The sequence below is a fragment of the Cupressus sempervirens genome, chromosome 1 (genome assembly GCF_028749045.1).
Source record: "Cupressus sempervirens isolate cs-2001-9-10 chromosome 1, ASM2874904v1, whole genome shotgun sequence".
NCBI lineage: Eukaryota > Viridiplantae > Streptophyta > Pinopsida > Cupressales > Cupressaceae > Cupressus > Cupressus sempervirens.
In genome coordinates this window covers 372,355,792-372,382,157 of record NC_143118.1, presented here as the reverse complement: position 1 = coordinate 372,382,157, position 26,366 = coordinate 372,355,792, and the positions used below count along the sequence as shown (strand labels likewise).

The 26,366-nt window shown below is 32.3% G+C and overlaps 1 protein-coding gene across 1 annotated transcript; it reads right to left on the bottom strand.

Annotated features, from left to right (window-relative positions):
* Positions 1-4,662: 4,662 nt before the first annotated feature.
* On the bottom strand, positions 4,663-5,361 carry LOC149577790 (uncharacterized). The gene has a single exon (XM_089797999.1). It carries the CDS (start codon positions 5,359-5,361, stop codon positions 4,750-4,752), a length of 612 nt encoding a protein of 203 aa, XP_089654125.1. The 3' UTR covers positions 4,663-4,749.
* Between the last annotated feature and the right edge of the window lie 21,005 nt (positions 5,362-26,366).

Here is a 26,366-nt window from a genome sequence, read left to right as displayed (position 1 = left end):
AATCAGGTGCCTTTTCTAATTTTTAAAAATGGGTGTCCTTTTTCAAAAAAAAAAATTTGGGGGGGATTTCAAATGCATTTTCAAAGGTTGACTTTACTTTTTCAAAACAACTACCCAATTTTTTAATTCCAAATAATGGGCCTACCTATTTCTTACAATATGGGGTGAGATTTTTATCTTTCACATTGGATTTTGGTTTGGGAAAGGCTTGGTGGGACCAAGCGTATGCCTTGACCTCTCAAGATTTGGCTAAGGCATTGAACAAACAAATTTAGGGTGGTTCTAATTTTTAGAGGGTCTTCCCAATCAATTTTTTTGATGAAAAGAAAAAGTCATTAGAGAGTTCCCACTATTTTAATTTCGTAAATGTAAATTTATAGTGCTATGATTTTATTTACTATTTTTGAATTATTTTTTAATCAAAGGTGGTATCTAAACATAAAATAGTGAGATTCACTAAAACTTTAATAACTTTTGTATTTAGACAATATAATACCCTTTCTTCTTGACCATTCTAAACCTCCCCATATAAACACATGTGGTACTATATTACCCCTTCAATAAAGATCTCATGCGAAGAATATAATGTAGGTTGCATTTGCTTCTATCTTGGAGAAACCTAGTAATATGTCTTATTCTTAGAGTAAAGAAAATAAAGGATCTCTTCTATCAAAGTTTAGAGACTAAGAAAAGACTATAAACCTATGAAGATACCCACCTTTTAGAACTTTTCATTATGTCTTTTGGGGTAATATCTAGATTTTAGTTTTATAATTATTATTTTTGAATCTTATTCTAATGTGGGTCTAGTGTTGGTAATTTATTGTCTTTTCTCACTCCCTAAGAGACCCCTTTCTTTTATGTGATGGCTTTTTTTGTAATGATTTGAATTCTGTCAGTTTATCTCATAAGAACTTAGGGTTCGTTTGGTTCATAGAATTGCAGAAATCAAGAGTTCTTCACATCACAACTCAGCCAAATCAAGGATTTGCAAATTTTGAAAATGATTTTTGAAAATTTAGTTGAACAGTTTGGTTCACTTGGAAATTGAGAGAAGGTGTGTTTTCATCCATTTGATTCTTCATACTGGAATTAGAATACGGAGCTCACTAAGACAACCTTCAGCGCATCTCAACAGTAGATCTTTTCAGAAACATAAGACAAGCAACTCTGCAACATCTCAGAAGAGCCAAGGTATTGCATATAATTCAAGTCATTTACAAGGACACAGAGAATGTGATAATTATTGGGCGAAAAATGTTTTGCATGTCTCCAAATTTTTTGGGTAACATGATCTTCAGCACAAGAGCTTTTGATCCCAACAACTCGGGCCTTTGGCTAGATTCAACCATTCTGTCTGTAAGCTCATGAGGCTTGGAGGAAAGCCCAATTTAGTGGATTTTTTTTAATCATTTCTGTGTTTATGGACACGCGAGGCATGTGTCATCACAAGTCTGATCATTTCTAGGTGATGTATAATTTTGTCAATTTATTCTTATAGAAAAGACTTGACTCCAAAAGTGAAATCCTCAGGAAAAATGATTCCACGAATGACTTTCGGGATGTTCTACTAGTTTCTGGAAGCCAAGATTTCACACCCGCTAATGTTCGACCCTTGTAGTCGAATGTAATAAAACTATCTTATCAAATTCGTGGTACATATTTGATGCACTATTTTAATTATCTTTTTAACTTTTCCAGGAATTGTTTATTGCTGGTATTGAAACGAAAACTTCAATAGTAGAATGGGGCATGGAAGAGTTCATTCACAATCCAAAGAAATTAAAGCGTCAAAAACTAAATCATTCTTCTTTAGAATCTGTATCCAAAACAAGAGCGAGAAAAATGGTGAAGTCCAAACCAATGAGCATGCAGAGCTACAAAAGTTGAACACTAAAAATTTAAATAATAAAAAAATGTTCTAGTTGAACAATGTTTCATATTTACGCATGGACTCCAATAAAAGTCCAATATGATTTTGAGCAGTTCCACAAACAGGAAAATTAGGTTTTAATTTTCATTCCCAGTTCTGAAATGGAAGATTGGAAATTCAGTTAAAATTAGAAGTTTGAAATTCGAATTTCATTTTGCCTTTGGAAAAAAAAAGGCAAAAAATTTTGTATTCAAAATTTGAAAATGTCAATCTCACTCATTTTCCACCAACCAAATGGACCAATAGACAAGTTACTATTAGATTGTTAAGCATACTTTGTTGTTACTTTATGTTTGCTTCTATTTGCTTAACACTTATTCGTTTTTCCCTCTCTACTCTTCTCTTGATAAGAGTGTCTTTTTTGGATTTTGAAATTATCTCATGATATATCATTAATGATCATTTATGATCTATGACATACAAGGTGATTAATGATCACTAATGATTATTAATGATTAATGATTAATGAATTTCACAACATATAGTGTGCCCATTAAACTAATGCATCCCATAATTAAGTCATTTTTTTCATCCAAATTTATGAGTGCCCATAAGCATCACTACTACATTGAGGGCATCTCCCTCAATTATGATCTTTTGAAAACCATGATTGATTGCCTTGTTTATACCATGGCAAATTGTTGTCACCTCTTCCAAATCAACTGTTCAAACTCCCAAATTAACTATATAAACTAGAATATTTTCTCCACAACTATCTCTAATAAGACCATCCGCACTTATTGGGCATGGGTTCTTAATTCTATACCATGGAAAGCTATCCTCATATCTATTACATGATTAACTACCATATGTGTACTAGGGAAAGTTGTCACCACCCTCCCACATCGGAAATTAGGACTCCCAAATTAATCATATAGACCAGAAGAGTTTGCAATAGCCATCTCTAATAAGACTACCCCCACTTGCTTGACTTGGGTTCCAAATAGAAGAGACATTGAATTGAGTTTAACCAATCCAAGATCAAGGGGATCAAATATTGCAATTTGTTATCTTATAGACCATATTAGGCTTATTAACTTAAAAAATATCTTCTATTCTATTCTATTAATTATTTTATAACAAGAAATGAGTATATATTAATATTTTGAAAAATAAAAATAAAAATATTATTTAAAGCATTGCCTATACAAATATAGTTGAAGCATATTAAATTAATTATGCACATTCAAATCCACGAGTTTGTTGTACAAAACTTATCTTCTCTATGCATAAATAAGATAAATGAATTATTCAAACAACTAAACCATAATCCTATGTACTTCTAGAGGACATAATTCATATGATGTAGTAATTCTAGTTTATGTATTGCCTTCTTGATTTGTATAGTCTATGTTTTTTTTTGGACGTCTATGATGATTAGTATTAGCAAAAATGTTGAATTCAATATGCTCTGATTTTACCTAAGTTCTTTCTTTTATTAGTTATTTATTAAGAGAATTTGTTTTGAGTATTTGTCTTTATTCAAAATATTTTGGACTAATTATATTTATTGACCTATTTAATGTCATCATATTTATTAGTTCATGTCAATTGTTTATAGAAACAAGATAAATAAGCATCAAATTTTAATATGAATTATATATAATATAATTTTATTTTATTTTAAAATTGAACAATTTTTTGTTGAATTAGATGATTGAATTTATATTTATCTCTAAAGATATAAAATTATTCTTTTCTTTTCCAATAAAAATATACCTATGAGGTTGGTATCTTTACATTCAGATAATAGTTGATAAGTGCTTAACTTAGTTATATTAATGGTAACCAAAATTTTCCCCAAAGAAAAATTATTCTCCATAACCAAACAATAAATAGATATAAATAAATTATTAAATAAAATAAATGTAATAAAACACCTATCCATTTAAACAAAAACACATTATATATATTTAACAGAAGTAATTTTTTTAATAAACAATATGTTTGAATCTTTGTGAAAAGGAACAATTAACAACATGCTTTACCTCCGTTTAAAGGACAGGTAATATCTTAGAGAGAACTGTATCAATTTGTAATATTTTTACTTGGTAATAAGATTTATATTTATATCTGAATTATTAAATATTATGTAATAGAATTTATATTTATTCACTATAAAGATAATGACTTCATAAGAAAAATGACTTAGAAAAGCTACTGTTCCCTTTTGTAATTAAGAATAAAATATATCAGACTCCGCAGACTTACCTTTAATCTTAAAGTCCATAAGCTGCATCAGTCCACACTAGATCTTAAACTGCAGATCGATAATGGCAAAAACGAATCTTATCTACATCGTATAAACGAATCTTATCTACATCGTATCTTTGTAGTGACTGAAAATTATGCATACAATTTTCAGTCTAGATAAGATAAGAGGATTCTGGTTGTTATACATTTCATTGTGAACTTAACATAATAGCATTTTTCAATGTAAAAAATATGCAGACCAGATTGATCTCTGAAACCTAAAAACCCTTCTATACACATTTAAAATTACTAATTACAATATCATTTGCTTGCAAAAGGTTCAAAAAACCATCTCTCCTCAGGATGAATAGTTCATGGCATGCCATGAGAATCACGAGGTCTATTGTTGGCGTAGTGACTATATCTCTGATGAGCTTTCTACCATCAATATGTGTTTTAGGTGTGATAGCAAAATCTACGTCTACTAAATGATTTAATTAAAAAAAACTATCTAATTTAGATTAACTATTTAACACTTTTAATTTTGAAATTTGAAATGAAACTTAGTGTGATGTTTCTTGATTCAAAACCTAAATTTGTTTATAGAAAAACTTTGGTCTAAATCAGGGATACCCGCGTAAATAGGATGTGCGGCAGATAGGACATGTTCTTCCCTTGCTTTCACCCCACCTGCCGAGACACTCCTCGTGATATCTGCTTCCACAACAGTCAATTCGCGCAATTTTCTCCTCCTCCTGAAACCCCATTAGACATATCACACACTCTGCTATTTCTTCCTTGTGCCCGCGCCTGTAATTAATCACCTTCATCAAAACACTGCGAAGAGGAATACGGACAGGCGCTATTTCTTCTTTCTTCTCTTGGATGAAGATGATATAAATTGCCACCATCATTGCAACTATATACGCAGCTATTACATAGGGCGTGCGAAAAGCAGGCAGAAAAGCGTAGAGAAGTGGGAATATAAAAAATCCCAATAACGCCCACAAAATCTGGAGCCATATGATAACTTTGTCGCGCCTCATACTGTTCAAGATCTCACAGTTAACATGTAACAGGGAAGCCTCAAAGTGGAGAAAACAAATAACAGATTGCGATCCGGTCGTTGGGCCTTTGTAACGTAGACTTGCAAAGGCATGTCGACATTCTGTTTGGGCAAAAGACTCGGGAAACATAGGAGGCATAAAGAGAAAGTAGCCATCCATACGCGGCATGTCGACATGTGTAGCTGGAAGTCAACAAGACTTTCCCCATCAAACAAGCACGGTTAATGCTAACGGTTAAGTCTTTCCCCTGCCTTATCCATTTGGGCATGCCCGCCTTCCTCTATTTCATGGTTTCGTCTTGTTCGCTTGAAAATGAAATCCCACGAAATATCTTCTTAAAGAGGATACAAGAAGTGGCCTACTTGTCTCAATGTAGAATATTTTTGTTACACGACTCTTCTCGAAAACGCCTATTCATTGATATCATCTTGTTATGATATCTTCTAACATGAATGGCGGATGCATATTCCTACGAAGATTGCCTTTTAATGTTGGAGAGGAGGATTTTGGAAGAGATTATGGAGGGAACTTAAACCCAAGATTTTCCATTTCTATTTAGAAAAATGATCAAGAAATGTTTATAACATACAATTTACATAATTTAAGTTTGCAATATAATAGCATATGATTAATAGAAATTAATTGAATAATATTTTAAAAGATTTTTTAATGGGTATACTTAGAAATGCCTCTATTTGCAATAATGTATTTGATAAACAAGATTTTAGTTTATAGCATTAGAAAATGACATGGGTATAATATTGGTATAAGGGAACTTATATCAAAATTCTTTAGAATGTTTGAACTATATTTAACTAAATTAAACACAAGGGTTAAAGTTTATTAAAACTTATGATTGGTTATGTATTATATAAGTGGAGGTATAGTCGATTTTAAGCCACAATCTCTTTATTGAGACCTTTGTTTAGAAAATGTCACAATATGCTATATAATTCACCTATTAACCTCATGTAATATATGTAAATGTATGTAAAAAATGTCCAATTTTTATTCTATTTGACTATCTGGACACATTTTCGGCATACCTAATGCACATAAAGATACAATTGCCAATATGAGAGAGGGCATCATAGTTGAGTCCACTTCTCAAAATTGTACGTGCAAATTTAAATTTATTCCTAAGTTTTAAAAGCACTTTACATCTCAAAACTAAGATTTCAAGACCACATCATCATATATGATGCCACAACAAAATCCTTTTTGAAAATTTGTTCAAAAGAACCCCAAAAAAGTGAGATTAATTATCATGCCAAAAAGGGTACCCATACTTGTGCAATTGATGTGGTGTCATGTGATTGGCTACTTCTTCTATATTTGTAATAAGAAATTGAAAATCACAACTCTTAGTGTAATGTTGTGAAATAACATTGGACATTAAATCAACAAATCCATTATCTCCATTTATTTTGGTACTAGGAACTCTAAAACAAAGAGGATTAAATTCCAAAGTAATAGGTAATATAACTAGAGGTTTGAACTAAATTATCAATTAAACCCCTAATCACCTTAAATAGTAATAATTATTTATGTCCTAAATTTTTTTTGACTAAACAAAATTAGAGATGTGAGTGCAGTTCACTTAGTTTGAATTCTCTCAAAAAAATTGAGGGCGTTGATGAACATTTACAATTAGATGATTTACAAATAAATTTTTTCTAACAAATGTGGTCAAAAGATTAAATCATGTCTAAATTTCTCCTAAAATAACAACAAGTGTAAACTTAGAACCATGTTAGCCCTTGACAAGCGATGTGTAGACTCGTCAACAAAATAAATTACTCTATGTTTGGTTATCATGGAGTGTCCCAAGCTTCAACCAATAACTAGATAGATAGGCATACCCATAGATGTGATAAGATATTGTTACATCAAACTAGAAGTATGAAAACTCCTATTTGTCTATAGTTTGTGTTAAATGTGCATCAAACACTTTTTTATATGCATACATGTGTGAACTTAATGTTATTTTTTTGGAATGAAAAATGTTGAGGTGTTAAGCCTAGAAAAAGTCAACAAAACAAGGTCATTGTACTATCTACAAATAAGCTCCATATAGTGTCACCCTAGGGTCTTCAAAAAAAAAATCACTTTGTTTGATGTAATCCCATAGAACAAGAAAGTTGACCATCAATTTTAGGTAGCGAAAATGTCTCTTCTTTTTGGTACTCAAATTTGATATAATTATTTGCATGTACCAATCTAAAGGATTAGTCTATTAGCATAGAGGATTTGAACTCACGTTTTTGTAAGGTTCAAAAAGTTGTTCTTTATGGAAGTGTAATTATTGTATATGAGTGAGAGGTTTCCTAAACAAAATAAAACCTTTTTGCAATGATGTAATGCAATAATAGAATCATAAATGAGAATATGTATGAAAGGTAATTTGATCAATGCGCACCTCCCTTCATCATAAAAAAATGTGAGCAAACATAGAGCTAATTTCCATTAGAAATTGATGAAGAGAAATGCATTTGAAATTCACTCGTAATAATTAATTACACAAAGATTAATCTATAGATTAAGTATCAATAACATTCCAATAGTTAATGAGTGTTCTCATAGGAAATTCTTAGTTCCCCTTGAGACATAACTCCTAAATGAATTATAAATATTCATTATGTTAAATGATACTATTCCATACCTACCCCTATGTTCTTTATTATTATTATGTTTTACCATTCTTCATTCTTGTTCCTCATGATCTTATAGCAATGAAGTTGATAATCAATGCAATACTAAACTGATCTCACCATTCATGAGCTCCACCAAATATCTACATAAATAGTGGAAAGATACATCCTTGAGCATGTAATGCAATTCCAACCCCTATGTTCTCCACACTTACAATTAAATTTATAGTATTGATGATTTGGAAAAGTTTGAATTGACTGGAATAGTAGGTTGATGATGTGTATTATCTGATAGGTGTAGCTTAAATGTCTCCCAACTATTCCTCCTATCCGCTGCCTCAAAACCACTCAAACTGTCACATGTTGTAGTTGAATAATGTTTATCATCTTTAGTTAAATGCTTTCAATTTTATTAAATTTTAGTCTCATTGCATTAGGATGAATTAAAAAATGATATTTAAAGTTTATCATCTTCAATTTTAAATGAAATACAGCAAGGAGTACCAAATGATGAAGATCATAAGCCCACTAGTAACAAGAGAACAGTGAATTTGCTGAAAATACTATTTTTCTGATATTACTCCTTGCTATATTCCATTTAAATTTAAAGAGCAGTAACTTTGAATTTCAATTGTATGATCACTTTAAATTTTAATATGTTTACCTGTTCAATATGTTAGCCTCGTTTCATTACGATGTATTGCAAATTGATATTTAAAGTTTATCACCTTCAAGTTTAAATGAAATATAGGAAGGAGTACACAATTACATATATTGAACTCATGATGAGCATGGATGGATCTAATCATGTGAACCAGATGTGTTCTTCCAATACTTTGAGTGATATAGATGGATCCCTCACTACGAGCAACAAATCTTCTTCTTCAAAGAAGAAAATGTGGACAAAACTAATGGAACGCAATTCTCTAGACTTGCTCCTCGAACAAGTTCATATTAGATGAAAAGGTGAAGGTGGTTTTATAAAAGAATCCTGGACTACCATAGAGAGGACATTCAATGCAAGGATGAACTTGAATCTATCACAAGATCATTTTAAGAATAAGCTGAAAACATGGAAAGTAAGATATAGAGTAATGAAGGACTTGAAAAATACAAGTGGGTTAGCTTGAAATGAAGAAACTCAAATTGTGGATGCTGAGGATCTTGTGTGGGATGAGCTTTTGAAGGTACGACGATCTTTGTATTCTTTTGATTGAAGAAAATTTCCCTTCTTAATTTAATAATGAAAAGCTAACAACCTAATCCATCTATTAATGCTTACATTTAGAGGAGATAATTCAAAAATAAAATAATGTATAAGAGGTCACCTTTCCAATATTTCAATGAGTTGGTTGTAATTGTTGTCAATGAAATTGTTGAAGGGTTCACAGCTACAACACCCCTTGATGTTGAAGAAAGGCACCCTATGAATGATGCATTCCACGTGCTTGATGAGGATGATACCAATTATGGTACACCTCTTGACAGCCAACTAAATTTGGATGAAGATTTATATCATTCCAATCAATCAAGTGCAAGTGGTAGAGGGACTCATCCACCATCATTATCAAGGAGGGGAAAGAGGAAGAAGACAACTCTGGCTGCATCATTGGATGTGATATGCAAAACTATGAAGGAACTGAAAGATGGCCTTGGTAAGCCTCAAATTGTAAAAGTGGATAAATCTGAATAGGATAATATTTTGAGTGCCGCATATACTGCTCTCAAACTATCCCTGACTTGAGTTGAGTAATTTTCCTGAAAGCACATGATACCTTTGTGCTTCAATGTGAAAGAGCCAAAGGGTTCTTGATGATGGATGAAGTGGAGAGAGTGGACTAGATTACAATGAAATTTGGTATGATTTAGCTATTTCAGCTACTGATTGGATTGCAATGACATATGTTGCATGATTTCTCTATTTAGTGGTTTTGCATTGATCTCTAATAGCATTAAACTGGAACTATAATGAGCTCATAGAACTATATTTGAAATCATTATTGAGCACATTTCGACTATTTCATTGGCATTAGTATGATTGGCATCTAAAGTAATTCCAGTTTTTGAGTTGCCTCAATGTAAATGTTTTGCATGGATCAATTTATGAGTTGCCTCTATTCAATGTTTGGCATTGATCAATACATAGTTTAGTTTTTCATTTCATTGGCATGATTGGCATTTATCATTACATAGTTGTGTTGTTCATTTCATTGGCATAATTGGCAATGATCAATACATAGTTTAGTTGTTCATTTTATTACCATTCGATCTCTCATAGCACTATATTGGAACTCAATGTTGAGCACGTTTTGACTATTTTTCTAAGTAGACTGGCAAGAAACTATTACATAGTTTAGTTGTTCATTTCATTGGCATTGGTATGATTGGCATCTGAAGTAATTCTAGTTTATGAGTTTCCTATGTTGAATTATTTTGCATGGATCTATACATACTTGATATATCCATAGTTTAGTTGTTTAAACTATTATAACATATATTGACATTTTTGCTAAGCAGATAATAGATAGAAATATAACCATGATAAACTATGTATAGGTCAACTATGTATAGATAAAAGTCATGATTTCCATTGATCTATACATATTTGATCCATACATAGTTTACCACTTGGCCATATTTAATGGTATTGCATTGATCTCTCACACCACTAAAATGGAACTATTATTGGCAAGAAATTGTTACATAGTTTAGTTGTTCATGGCATTGGCATTGGCATGATTGTCATCTGAAGTAATTCCAATTAATGAGTTTCCTATGTTTAATGGTTTTGATGGATTATACATACTTGATATATCCATAGTTTAGTTGTTCATTTCATTGGCATGATTGGCATTGATCAATATGTAGTTTAGCTATTCATTTCATTGGCATGGCATGATTGGCATTGATGAATGCATAGTTCAATTGTTCATTTCATTAGCATTGGTATGATTGACATCTAAAGTAATTTCAGTTTATGAGTTTCCTATTTTGAATGGTTTTGCATGGGTCTATACATGATATATCCACAGTTTAGTTGGTCATTTCATTGGCATGATTTTCTTTGATTAATGGTATTTCATTGATCTCTTATATCACTATACTGGAACTCAATAATGAGCACATATTGACTATTTTTCTAGACAAATTCTAAACAAACTATTACATCATCTATTGACTATTTTTCTAAGCAGATGGTAGATAGAAATAGAACCATCATAAACTATGTATAGATAAAAGTCATGATTGTCATTGATCTGCCATGTATACTACATAAATATCAGATGAACATCCATACACAGTTTATGAGTTGGTTGTGTTTTATGGTATTGCATTGATCTCTACATAGTTTATGACCTCATTCCTATATTGAATGGTTTTGCATGGATCTATACATACTTGATATATCCATAGTTTAGTTGTTCATTTCATTGGCATGATTCACTTTGATTAATGGTATTGCATTGATCTCTCATAACACTATATTAGAACTTATTAGTGAGCACATATTGACTATTTTGATAAATAGATTATAAACAAACTATTACAACATATATTGATTATTTTGCTAAACATATTCAAAACAAATAGTTATAGCATATATTGACTATTTTGCTAAGAAAATAGTAGATAGAAATAGAACCATGATAAACTATGTATAGGTCAACTATGTATAGATAAAAGCCATGATTTCCATTGATCTATATATATTTGATCCATATATAGTTTACCACTAAGCTTTATTTAATGGTATTACATGATCTCTCACAACACTATACTAAAACTTATTACTAAGTACATTTTGACTATTTCATTGGCATTGGTATGATTGGCATATGAAGTAATTTTATTTTATGATTAGCACAATGATATATATAGGTAATTAGAGGTAATCACATGAGCACATACTAGAACTCATTATTGAGCACATATTGACTATGTATAGATAAAAGTCATGATTTCCATTGACCTATACATAGTTGATCCATACATAGTTTATGACTTGCCTTTGTTTAATGGTATTGCATTGATCTCTCACAACACTAAACTAGAACTAATTACTTGATCTATGCATAGTTTAGTTGTTTATTTCATTGGCAAGATTGGCATTGGTCAATACATAGTTTAGTTTTTCACTTCATTGGCATGATTGGTATTGGTCAATACATAGTTTAGTCATTCATTTTAGTGGCATTGGCATGATTTTCATCTAAAGTAATTCCAATTTTTGACTTGGCTCTATTTAGTGGTATTACATTGATGTATATATGTACATAAACATGTATGTATATGTGTGTGTGTATATGCGCATGTATGTATGTATGTATGTATGTATGTGTCTGTGTATGTATGTATGTGGATATGTATGTATGTATGTATGTGCGTATATATGTACACACGTGTATTTACATATATATACATACTTGATCTATGCATATTTTAGTTGTCCATTTCATTAGCATGATTAGCATTGGTCAATACTGTTGTTCATTTCATTGGTATTCACATGATTGGCATGTGAAGTAATTTTAGATGGTTAGTTGGCTTTGTTTAATGTATTGCATTGATCTCTTATAACACTATACTGGAAATCATTACTGAGCACAATTTTACTATTTTTCTAAGCATACTTGATGTATACATACCTAATCTATACATAGTTTATAATCTCATAAATGTTTGGTATAGTTGTCCATTGCATTGTTAATTAGATCTATAATTGAACCATACATACATGGAATATACAAGGAGTGAAAAATCATGAATGCTCAATTGTACAACTTGAGAGCATATGTTGATAGAAATGTGATTGGGTAGATGATTGTATAGTTCATGAGTCTATCCTATGTTATAACTATAGTCCTAATTTTCTTGCATATTTTTTATTTCTTGTTTGTTTGTCCCTATTTGATTTCCTATGTATGTTCTCACTAACAAGATTATCAAAAGTATTGAGGATTTCTGGTAGATGATTGTACAGTTCATGATTTTGTCTCATGTTATATGTATATTCCTAACTTGCTTGGATATTTTTTTTATTTCTTGTCTTTTTTCCACAAATTGATTTCTTATGTATGTGCTTCCTAACAAGACTATCAATGTTATTGACAAAGTGTCTTTCTTTTGTATATTTTTATTGCTCCTGATTTGTTGATATTGCAAGGCCACACATGCTGATAAAAAATGAGCTATCTGATGATTGTTTACTATGCATGTTTGTAAATAGTCAATTTTTTTATGCTACTTCTTGGTGTATTCCATTAAAAAATAATCAAGTTTTAATTTTTCAAGCTTGTTTAGTTTGTATATGCAGGATTGACCATTTAACAATACAAACAGTAATGGGAAGATTGAGCAGCATTAGAGGGTTGCTCACCAAATGTGGGGCATAAGGGTATAGAGCATGGATTTCCTAGTGTTTTCATATTTAACGACGTGTTTTCACACCACCATTCAGATCATGGATATTATTTTTCTATCTTCTATCTTATGCCACATATGTAACATTGAATTATTGATCACATACCTAATTTAAACATATTTGGATCACATTCATAATTTGAACATATTTTGATGACTTTGTTATTTGAATGTTCATATCTATTTGATCTATGCATAGTTTATATATGTAGGATTGACCATCTAACAATACAGACAGTAATGGGAAGAATGAGCAGCATGAGAGGGTTACTTGTCGAATGTGGGGCATAATGGTATAGAGGACGAATTTCCTAGTATTCTCATATTTAATAGCTAAGTCACATGGTTTGAGTTCGAGTTTGACAACTATGAAGTTCAAATGAAGTTTGACAAGGCAAAAAGATTTTTAAAAACTTCGATGATATATTCATCTTATATAATTTTCCAAAATTATACAAACATATATGATCACAATTCCCAACTATGGGATAGTTTATAACTTTGTACAAATGATTGCAAGTATGATAATTTTTTTACTTTTTTTTTGCTAATAAATAGAATTAAAATTAAAAATAATCATCATTTTATTTATTCTTTAATAATAAAATAAAACTATGAATATCCAATAATTAAAAATAATAATAATGTAGTCTAATTATAAATAAATTAGTAATCATAAATTTTAAATTAAATATTAATACTTTACTCATTATAATAATTTTGTTTCACTAAAATTAAAACAAATTACTTCAAATTCTAATTCTAATTCGAAAATGAACAACCAAATGCAAGAAAAAGATATTCCCAGTCATATTCCATTCCAATTCCAATTTCTAAATTGGCAACCAAACACAGAGTATGGATTTGTATATTCATCTTTCATGTCAACCCAACGGTCCAACTATCTTCCTAAAATGCATAACTAGGTTTTCAAAAACCTAGTTATGAGATAACCTAGTTATGAGACAAATTCATCTTCCCCAACCAAATGGAGCCTTAGTGAGCTCCATATTACAATTCTAGTATGAAGAACCAAATCCATGAAAATATATCTTCCCACTCATCTTCCAATGAACCAAACTATTCAATTAAAATCCTAAAATTCATTTTCAAGATTTGCAAATCCTTGATTTGGCTGAGTTGAGATATGTTTAAATCTTGATTTTTGCAATTCTACGAACCAAACAGACCCTAAGTTCTAATGAGATAAACTGACAGAGTTCAAATCATTACAAAAAAGGCATCACATAGAAGAAAAGGGTCTCACAAGGAGTGAGAAGACACAATAAATTACCAATACTTGACCGACATTAGAACAATTTTTGAAAATAATAAAAATAAAACTAAAATCTAGATACTACCCCAAAAGACATAATGAGAAGGTCTAAAAGGTGGGTATCTTGCTAGATTTAAAGTCTTTGCTTAGTCTCTAAACTTTGATAGAAGAGACCCTTTATTTTGTTTACTCTTAAAATGACACTATTACTAGGTGTCTCCAAGATAGAACCAAATCCAACATAAATTATATTCCTTTCATGAGATCTTTACTAAAGGGGTAATATAATACCACGTGTTCATATTGGGAGGTTTAGAATGACCAAGAAGAAAGGGTATTATATTGTCTAAATAGAAGGTAGGGAGTTTTCTTTGGGAGAGGGGAGGATACCAGGTGAGTATTGGAACAAGTGATAAAAAAGAAGTTTGAGGCAACATTTTTTTAAAATCAAAGGGAAGAGGGGAAAGTGGGGAATGGGGTGGTATCATGTGAGTATTGGAGTTGGGTGAAAAAAGAGGTGTTTCAGAAAATATATTTAAAAATAACAAGGCTCTTTAGTATAAATTAATTTAAGAAAAATCACAATACAAAAGTTATTAAAGTTTTAGTGAATCTCACTATTTTATGTTTAGGGACCACCTTTGATTAAAAAAAAAATCCAAAAATAATAAATAAAAACATAGCATTATAAATTTACATTTATGAAATTAAGACAGCAGGAACTCTAATGGGTTTTCATTTCATCGAAAAAATTGATTGGGAAGACCCTCTAAAAATTACCACCCTGAATTTGTTTGTTCAATGCCTTAGAGAAATATTGAGAGGTCAAGGCATACACTTTGTCCCACCAAGCCTATCCCAAACCAAAATCCAAGGCAATAGAAAAAAATCTCAGCCCATGTTGTAAGAAATAGGCAGGCCCATTATTTGAAATTAAAAAACTAGGTGGTTGTTTTGAAAAAGTAAAGTCGGCCTTTAAAAATGCATTTTAAGTCCCCTAAAATAAATTTTGAAAATGGACACCCATTTTTAAACAATAAATAAATGGGCACCCAATTTTTGAAAAATGAGTGCCCAATTCTATTTCTAAAAACTTGCTAGTTTTCAAAAAAAAAAGTATTTTTAAAAAAATGGGTACCCATTTTTTGAAAATAGAAAATAGGCATCCAATTTTTTAAAAAAATGGATGCCCATTTTTAAAAATTTGCATTGGGCATCCGATTCTAATACAAGCGCCCATTTTTTCAAAATGTGTGTCCATTTCAAAAGGAGTGTGATCTCAATCTATGGAATTTTGCAATTTTGCGACCCAAATGCTTGCTTCTACCCCCAACATCTATATTATCCAAATTATAAGGTCTTATAGTCAACTTGTTAGCAATGACATATATCCTTTCATCATGCACTACCTCTGACCCATCAGTTGCCCTCACATTCAACTCCTCCAAAGCCACAAGTCTATTAATTTCCTTTCTAGCAATATGCAATTGGGTTGGGTCAAGTGCAAGTAATAATTTTCTTAATTCAAACTTAAGCTACATGTAAATAAAGATAAATCACTATTTAGTCCAACATTGTGAAGATTTGTGAAATCAATAATAGGTTCATCTCAAAACTTTTTATCTTTGAAATGTCTCTTAAGCAATGAGATATTCTTCATTCTTAGTGGACTTTAATGGTGGCATTCTCTACTCTAGACAATTGTAACACAATGATCTATCCATGGGTGTAAAATTCTCAATGATTACATTTCTTCTAGTGATACTTTGGTTTTATATGACTCTTTATACTTTGTGGCACTTAAGTTTATAATCCTAGCTTAGGCAACTTCTGCAATGACTTCTATCTTGACCTTGGTGGTGGCAAAGAAGTTACAGACAACTTCTTCAAAAACATCATGGTTTCCATACAGAACTTTCTTCATTGTATTGAATGGCAGCTCCTCTTTGAATGACGTAAAGATTTCAAACTCCCCTTAGTGATAGATGCAAATTGGCTTCAACAATTTGTTCTCATATAATTAATTACTTTTTAACTCTTCACTCTTGTTCTTTATGCAACCTTGCAATCAGATGCTCTACTCTTCAATACTTTGACAAACTAAACTTTCATTTGATTGTACTGCCATAAATGAAATAAATAACTTACAAACACAAACCCACAAATAAGCATACAAATACTAAATACTAAACTCAAGAAGTTATAAAACTATGATACGACACATTATCTTCATAATAAATTGATTAAAATTAATTATATTTTCTAGGGATGCTATATCATTCTTAACCTTACATTATAAGGATAATTAGCTAATGTTCGACCTTATATTGATGCCTCAGTCCACAGAAATCTTTAAAATACATCTAGAAATTGCATACACTTTTATAAATGTTAGGCCAACCTTTCTAATTTTAAATCTTTATAAAAAAATCTTGATTCTTTCTTATATAATTATTTTGTTCTTGAATCTTTGAAAGTGTTAACTTGTTTTCACAATAGAAGCGTAAAAGAACATAATCTTTATTTCATTCTTCAACGACAATGGCCTTTTGGTGGAATTCATTTCTGTAGTATATAATTCAAGGAATTCTAGAAATGAATTCGGTCAGTCGTGGTTTTGACACAATTTTCTTCAGGTTGGGAAGGGTAGTCTAAACCTTGGTTCTCGATAATAAAAAATTGTAGTAGCAGGCAGAGTTTAGGAGGTTATTGTTCTGATTTATATGCAACATGAAAGCCACAAAGCTATGCAACATGAAAGGCCAACAAGAGGAATCAAGAATGATTATAATGATGAAAGGAAACAGCCATCATTGCGACTTTTCAAGATTGTGGATCTGTCCGTAAATTTGCTTCGAGGAATCCTCTTGAAAATGAATCCCTCGTTATTTGGAGAATTTAGGATGCTGGCGCCCATATTTGTCTGTTATGATTGCAACATAATTTGATGGTCACCCCTATGTGTCATGGCGATTTAGTCATTTCCAAGATTTTTATTTTCTACAATCACTCGTACATGTCATGGTTATTTGTTTTAGACAATTAAATTCTGATAGCAATATTGTAGTATTCTAGACGTTCGATATGATGATTTAATGCAAATTAACAAATGTTGAGTGGTGATCAAGACTAGAGTAACTCATCCTATTAATCAATTGTGGAATATGTGACTATTTTTATGTAAGTGGGTTGATGAGGTCCTCTTGTATATCATTAACATGATCTAGTGGGATACATAGAGGGATTATAGGTTGGGGTGGTTGTTGAAAGGCAACATTTTTGGAATTTTATGGTTGTGCACCACTAAATTGAGGTATTTGTGGTTGTCCCACATTGAGTTAAGGGTTTTGAACTTGTACATGAGCAAATAATTTTTGTGGTTTGATAATGTTTTTGTGGAGGAGGTGCTATTTCATCTCTTTTTCATTTTTTGAAATTCTTTGAAGCATTTAATATAAAAATGTAAAAAAACATTAATCAATTACAACCCTTACTTTACTAAAAACTAAATAAACGAAAATGATTACAAAATTAAAATCTTACCATTTTATGGGGTGTCATTATTGCAGAATGATGAGAATGACATAATAATGCTCATTTTTACAGAAACACGATCAAGTTTTGATTTTTTTCCTTTTCTTTTTTCTGCTAGTCCATGGTTTTGGGCATTGGAAATGGCCAAAACCATGACCATTCAATAAATAGATAATCTCTTCAAAACTCGATTAGATTTTGAAGAAGTTTTGGCTCTTTAGAACCTGATTGGGTTCTAAATGTGTTATTGGTTTAATTATTTTTGGCTAGTCTTAGCTACTAAGCCTAGCCCTATTTTGAATTCATTAATAACACAATTAGGCTATTGAAATTTTTGGGCTTTTTTTATGAGTCCACTTTTATGTCCACATCTTGGTGTGCTCACCCTAGAGAAAGGGGTTTGTGTAAAATGATAGAAGAAGGAAATCTTGAATAAAATGAGAAGGGACAATTTTAAAATTAGTTATGTTCATCACCAAGATTGATGATTGGTTTTCCAACATTTCCTATTAATTTACATATCCATCTCTCACCTAAAGAAAAGAGGAACTTGAAAATTAGAGTTACAAAGTATATCATATGGGGTATTGCATTGTGCAAGAAGCGGATTGATGGTACTTTCTTAAGATGCTTGGATTCTAAGAAGATAAAATAATCACTTCACTCTTTTCATAATGAAGTATACATATGTCACTTTTTGGCCTCAATTACAACTTAGAAGATCTTGAGGAACTATTTGGACTAGCTTGGGATATTTAAGGATGCAGAAGAATGGTTTAAGAAAAGTGAATCATGTCAACCCTTTAGAGGACAAGTTCAACTCTTGGCACTACCATTAAAGATAGTCAAAATTAAAGAGCCCTTTCAACAATGGGATCTAAATATTATTAGGCCCCTTAATCCTTAATCAAGGTCAAAACATACATATATATTGATAGTAAGTGACTACTTTACTAAGTGAGTAGAGGCCATCCCAATCGAGTAGACAACTTCAAAATTAGTGATTTCATTAAATAGAACATCCCGGTCAAATTTGGGATCCCTATAGAAATAGTTGTTGATAATGCCATGAAGTTTTCATCTCAAGGGATATCTTATTTTTGTTATAAGTATGGAATTATACTATCTCACTGTTTATATTACTATCTATAGGAAAATATTCAGCAAGAGGGGAGTAATTTAAAAATATTATGTCCATCCTGCAGAAGTTAATTGATGAAAATTAGAGGTCCTAGCACAAGCATCTATAAAAAGCATTAGAGGTCCTAGATCAAGTTTTGACAATTTTATTTTTCAAATTATTTATAATAATAAAAAATTGATATTAATAAGTAGCCAAGGTGGGGGTTGACTTATAATAGAAAGATAAGGTTGCAAATTAGCCGAAAGTCATTCCCATATGATTAACCAAACCCTTTCCTTAATATCAAAAACCCCAAAACTAACATATGTCTATAAAAAATAAAAATAAACTTACCACAACTAGCAACTAAAATAATGTCATAATTATACAAAAAACTAGCCCATTTAACATTTATGGGCATGAAACAAGTCCAGTGCTTAAAAATAAAGAAAGCCCCATGAGCTAAGTAGTAGCTAGTAAACATAAACAAAAATAGGAAAAGCAAGAGACAAGGAGCTAACTCTCCTTCTTCTAGTTATTTGAATTCTTCAATAACAGTCGCAACCAATTATCCACCAAAAATTGATATAGCAAATGAGTTGTCTCCATCTCCTTGGCATTGTTTATCTCTTCCTTCCCAATCTACAATAGATGAAGGGTGGTTGTAGCAAAATGTATCACACAAACATAAAAGTTGGCCACCCTATTGAATTTTTCTTCTAGGTCCTCATTTTTCTTAATGAGACTAGTGATGGATTCCTCTAGTTTGGTAATATCCAAATTAACTAAAGGTTTCTTTTCCAAGGTAGTCTACCCGATATTATTCCCTTCCATTTTATTATCAACCCCATCATATTCCCCTCCTTCTTAATATCACCCCCACATGTTTTATCTCCCTGAACCTTCATTTTCTTCTCCACCTCTTGTTTATGACCTTCCATATTAAGGAACCTACAAGTAGAGGTGATTGTCCCCTGTCCACCTATGTCACCACCTGTCATAGAATTTGGTGTATTAGTCTCAATTTTAAATGTATCAAACAAACAAGAAAGAAAAGGACTATCTTGACCCCCATCCAGAGCCTCCTCAATCTTCTCCTCACTAGTTGTCTCTTCTTTGTCTTGGTCCCTATAGTTTCTCCTAGTGGCTTTCCTTTTGGGCTTAGGGCCACCTTTCTTCCCAATGTTCTCCATGGAATCAGAATTAATGGGTTTCTCTTTACCAGGAGAGGTTGGGGGATTTTTCTCTCTCAATATCTTACTTGACCTACTAGCACCTTTTCTAGCCATAGCTCCAATACTTTCTACATAAAAAACCTCAATTTTCTCCATTTAAACCTCCCTACCTTGATAGCAAAGGACTCCTTACCAATCAGGGTTTTAACTAAAGGAGACGAAGTCTAGGAAACCTTTATAATTTTGAGAGGGGGAGGGGTTTGGATAGGAATCTAAGGGTAGATACCTCTATAAATGTTAAATAGGTGAAACATTAAGGCTTGGTGGTAAATAATGAAACTTTTACCCTCTTTTCTCTTCTTTCAAATGTTCCAAACACAGTCTTCCATTAAATGCAATAACATGTAAGGAAAGGAGATACATGCCCTATTCCTAAAATGGTTGAGAATGGGGAAGTGGTAATTTAATAAATCACCTTACACCTATCTTCCATGGTAATGTACCTTATTATCACATAGAAAACCATATCACAAGGTTCTAGAAGCTCTCCACAAGAAAAATAATTATGGAATCAAACCACAACTTCATTAGTTTGGAATTTTTTTCTCAAGCTTGTCTCATTTGCGACCATCAATTGCTTTCTCTAATTTTTTCCCTCTAAAGAAAGACTAGTGGCATTCACTATTGGCTCACATGTAATTTCAAATGAAACCCCATTAATATTTACCCATAGTTCTTCGAAGAGTCAACAAATTGCCAAGAGGCCTTCTCGTCGTGGCCTTTAATACAATCCATAAACAAAATTAGCCCCCCTTCCTTCAAGCAAGGCCATGCAACCTTATCATCCCTAATGGCATCTTTAATTTTGGGTGGCTCAATCTAAGCATTGACACTTTCAATTGGTTCTACATCCCCAAGATCAACCACCAAATCGTCTACAGTTCATGTCATCTCCACAACCATACTACCAACATGCTTAAGCAATATACACTGAAAACCCAAAGAACAACCTTTTCTTTCCTCACAGTATAACTTGTTAATAAAATATGCACTATGTTGTATTGATTACACTTTGGATTTCCATGAATGAATCTAGAATGAAATTTATTTATCTCATGCCACCTCATCTCCTTTCCATTACTTTCCCCTAGAAATAGCCATTGATATTTGGAAAGTCCCATCCCTTAAGATAGCAAAAAACAATTCCAAATCTTGCCTAGGGTTATAGACTTTTTCCAAGCATGACTAGTCATAAATAGGATAATTGATGAGAAGGTGAATAACTTTAAATTCATTATAATAAGAGCCCTTTCCTTGTAAGGCATCATAATTAGAACAACTCCCACAAACCACATTTTTAAAATGTCCATCATCACTTGAAAATCCTATATTTTTGAATGAGCGATAAAATTGCCGCCAACAAATTGTACTCCCTTTTCCAAGTTTGGTTATTGATGTGGCATGCCTTCTCATCTTGTAGACACCCTTAATTGCCTCAATGACCAGTAAGGAGTCACTCTCCACCACAAGATTTTGAATGCCCAAATTACAAGCAATCTCCAGCCCTTGGAGAAGCCCCATCACTTCCGCCTCATTGCTAGAATTTTTTTTACTGTTGTGTGCATAACCCCTAATGCAATTCCCTTGTTCTTCTCAAATAGTCCCTTTGCCAATGCCATTCCATTTCTTTCGGATCCATCAAAATTGAGCTTCCACCAATTCAAGGCGGGGGGGAGACTTCCATCTAGTACCCTTTCTTATCTAGGCCTTTGTGTTATCCATTCTCTCCACTAGATGAGATATATCCCACAATTTTGCCCAGTATTTATCCATTTTTATGAGTTTTGGGCAGAGATGTGTAATACAATAGTTTACTCGGTTGGATTTTGAGCATATTAGAGGAAGAATGGTTGGACAAGAGAATTTCATATTCTCACATCTATGTGTTTGGATGTGAAGCATATGTACATATTCCAATGGAGAATATGACAAAGCTTGATCCAAAATAATAGTGAAGAATATTCATGGGTTATGGAGAAGACCAATTCAATTTCAGAATTTGGAATTCAATTTAGAAGAAGATAATAACAATATTTATACTGATAGAAATTTGAACGCTACTTCTTCAAAGGATCTTTCACCTACTTTAGTTCTAATTCCAACCACTGTATCTTCTTCATCTACTGGAAGTATGTTGAATTGCAGTGAAGAGAATTTTAATAATGATGGTGAGAAGAACAATAGTTTTGGTTCTCAAGTGACAAAAATTAAGATTCAAATAACAAATTGTAGAATAGAGACAACTCTATGTTTGAATTGTTAACACTCCCATTTCATAACGACAGCAACGCTTGGAAACATTCTCTTACATCCCCTGCCGAAGCACGTGATCATAGCAACTTTGAAATTCACAAATGCGGTGGACTCCACATAGGAGCCTCACCCATGGACATCCTTTCCGTACACAAAGAAAGACTCTACCACAGACACGTTTGGGCAAGGACTTCCAAACTATGAGCACACTCCCAACTTGCCCGGTCATAGTTCTGACCAAAAACAAAGCATGAGACCGCGTGGCTCTTTTGAACAAGGAGCACCCAAAGAAATTTGAAGGGTCGCTAGTTTAGATACTTTGTATTCCCTTGTTCAAAACACTGGTACTTTTCAAGTGCGCATCTCAGATATACGTTAGCGGTTGCCCTTCATGACTAACAGTCCAAGCATAGGTAAAATAAATTCCCCACATGACCAACCCTTTCACACTAGCTCACGACAGAATCACATTGTCGGCCAAGACATCAATCAAGATTTTCTCACAACCACCATCCAAGTGCTCATAAAGAACATTTCCCACCCAACCAATTGCTGACAGAGGCGTTCGAAGGGCAGTCACTTCTACTACTTGTGTAATGACAACGAGCATAACACACATCACAAATCTTAGAACAAAGGACGAACCCTTGTTTTATAGCCAATAACCCAAGCATAGGTGAGATGGAGTGCATGAACGAGTCTCATGATAAGGATTCTCTAACAACCTTCACAAATAGAGTTTGATTCCTGATACGGATCTCTATAGGGGCAATGATGCAATGAACTCTTGAGAATCCCATCCTTTTATTCACACATCTTCAACAGACAATGACTAGAATGATTGCTGCTTCTCAAAGTTGTTTGCTGTTGTGCCAAATCCATAATATCAATATCACCCTTGTAATAAGGCTTCAACATGATCTCTACAAAAGTCCCAACCTGTTTGTTAATGTATCCAGACTCTTTAATAACACCATGGCTGTGGGTTGCTTATCAAGCTGCTGTAATAAAGCTTGCCATGGTTAGATTATTTGCACCCAACTCTAGCTAAGACCGATGGTTCCCAATGTTATGCAACGAGTGAATGCCAACATCTCTTCCCAGTGCTTTCCACACATTCTGAAAATTCCTTCTTGACTACCAACTCAAACCTCTCTTCATCGGATATGCTGACAGCAGCTTCCTGTGGTGCAGGCAAATTAATTTGCAGAGGGTTGGCCTTGTGGGACACTTTGATACCATTAGAAGACAAATTATTTTTCTCTTTGTATGCTTTGTCACTGACATGTGGGCAGCAACAAGATTGGAATTGCTAAACTTCCCTTGTGTCCGCTAATACGCTGAAGCAACTCATCGGATGTTAGGCCTAGACACTGTTCAACAGATATTGACTCTGTTTGTTTTATCTTGCAAGAAATGACTTCCCGTCAACATCGCGTCTAATTACAGTTTCGATCCAAGCAAACTAATGAGCCCATGTAGTCTTCTGATTCAGTTGTTTTGCACAAAAATGACAACTCCAACATGTATGTCGTGGCTTATGGTCGCTGAACAGATCATAAACAATTATTTGTTCCTTAATGTAGCATTGTCAAATGCACTTGCTAGTATCCTTCGTGTATTCACTTTCCATGACCACTAGACCAGGTCTTTCCCTAAAAGATATTGATTCCAGTCCAAGTAAAAACGAACAACACATTAATCAAATTTCCAACTTCATTTAAATTCTTAACCTGTCCTCATGATTGGGAGAATGCTCATTTAAGGAGAGACATTCGCATAAATCAACTTCCTTCACAAAAACTGTAGCTTAATGAAGTTTAAATTGGTAAATATTAGTTTGTCACTTCTGACTAAGATTTAAATCTTAAACTTTATTATTAATTATTTAATACTAGGTAATAATTACTTATATTAAACAAAAAGCAATAATTTATTTAACATTCCAATTTAGGGGACATTACAAAATTCACCAGCATCAACTATAGAACCTTAGGTGCCTCAATCATTCTTTCTAATAGAATGAATTAACCTCACATATCTTGTCCCCACAGGTTTGAAAAATCTCTTCATTGAAAAGGTCTAAAACAGAGTAAGTGAAGTGTGGTGGTCGCAAGTGAACATTTGCCTATTTATAGCTTGTGCCACCGCTTGCTTTACCCAATCTAATTTTCCTATATTTTTCAAAGCATTGTTCAATGCATGAAAAAAACATGGAGTCCAAAAGATGTGCTTGTAAGTAGCTTGGGCCATCAAGCTAGCCAATTTGCACGCACATGTTGAATCAGTGATCACCTGAACAACATTTTAGGACCCAACCTCCTATATGGCCTCGCTTGAAATGTTGAATTGAAAGTTTGCATCCTTGCACTCCTCTAAACAATCAATGGCTCTCAAAAAACAAGAATCAATTGAGCATGTGACCATGATGTTGATGGGTGATCGATGTCTAATAGTTGTCCACCAATTCATCACAATAGAATGTGTCTTCATCCAACTTTGCCTCATGTCCTTCATCACAAAACCCACCTTTGAATATGCTTTTTCAAGGAGGGTAGTTCATAATTTATGATCCCTAGTGAATACAAAAGAGTGATCAACAACAACTATATATAGAAAACTAGAAATATAAGTGGACAATGATACATAAAACAGACCAACACTCAAACAAAAATGAAGGAACAATTTTTTTTAGACAAATATACAAGATAAAAAAACAAACAAAAGAATATATATCCCTTCCATCCAAATATATAAGAATATATTGTTAACTGCTAGGGTTGCTGTTGCACCAAAAGATCGACCTATCAATGCCCTATACAACCATTAGACTTATAGTAGACACAAAAAGCTATTAAACAATGTTGTGAATCCCAAAGTGGAATGTTGGCGGTTAGTCCAACAATCCCCCACTCAACTTTACCAAAGGAGATTCAAGTGTGTGACCAAGTTTTGATACCACTTGTTAAATACTAGGGTTGTTGCTGCACCAAAAGATTGACCTGTCAATGCCTAATACAACTACTAGACTTATAGAAGATACAAGAGGTTGTTAAATCATGTCACAAATCTCAAATAGGAATGTTGGTGGCAAGCTCAACGTATATACAATATTGTACTAAGTAGAGAAACCCATGCTATACATATATCTTTGTATTGTATATTTATATATATAATTATAGCATTGTTTTGTTTGTTTATAATAATATTGTATAATTTTTAAATATATTTCTATGTCTATTGTCGAGTTATTAATGTTACAAAGTATATCTATATAGAAATGTATCATAATCACTAGATAATAGGCAAACATAAAGCTATAAGTATACGCAAACATAAAACTATATCTTTGTATTGTATATTTATATAAATAATTATAGCATTGCTTTGTTCGTTTATAATAATATTGTATAAATTTTAAATATATTTGTATGTCTATTGTCTAGCTATTAATGTTACAAAACATATCTATATAGCAATGTATCATAATCACTAGATAATAGGCAAACATAAAAATAAGAAACCAAAAGAAAAAATACAAAAAAGGCAAAAAAGTGAGAGTCAACTAAAAAATCTGAAAAAGACCTACAAGCATATAAAAGCACCAAGTTGAAAAATGTAAAAAACTATATCTATATTTGTGTGTACAAATATATATCTTTGACTCTTGGTTGCCCCTT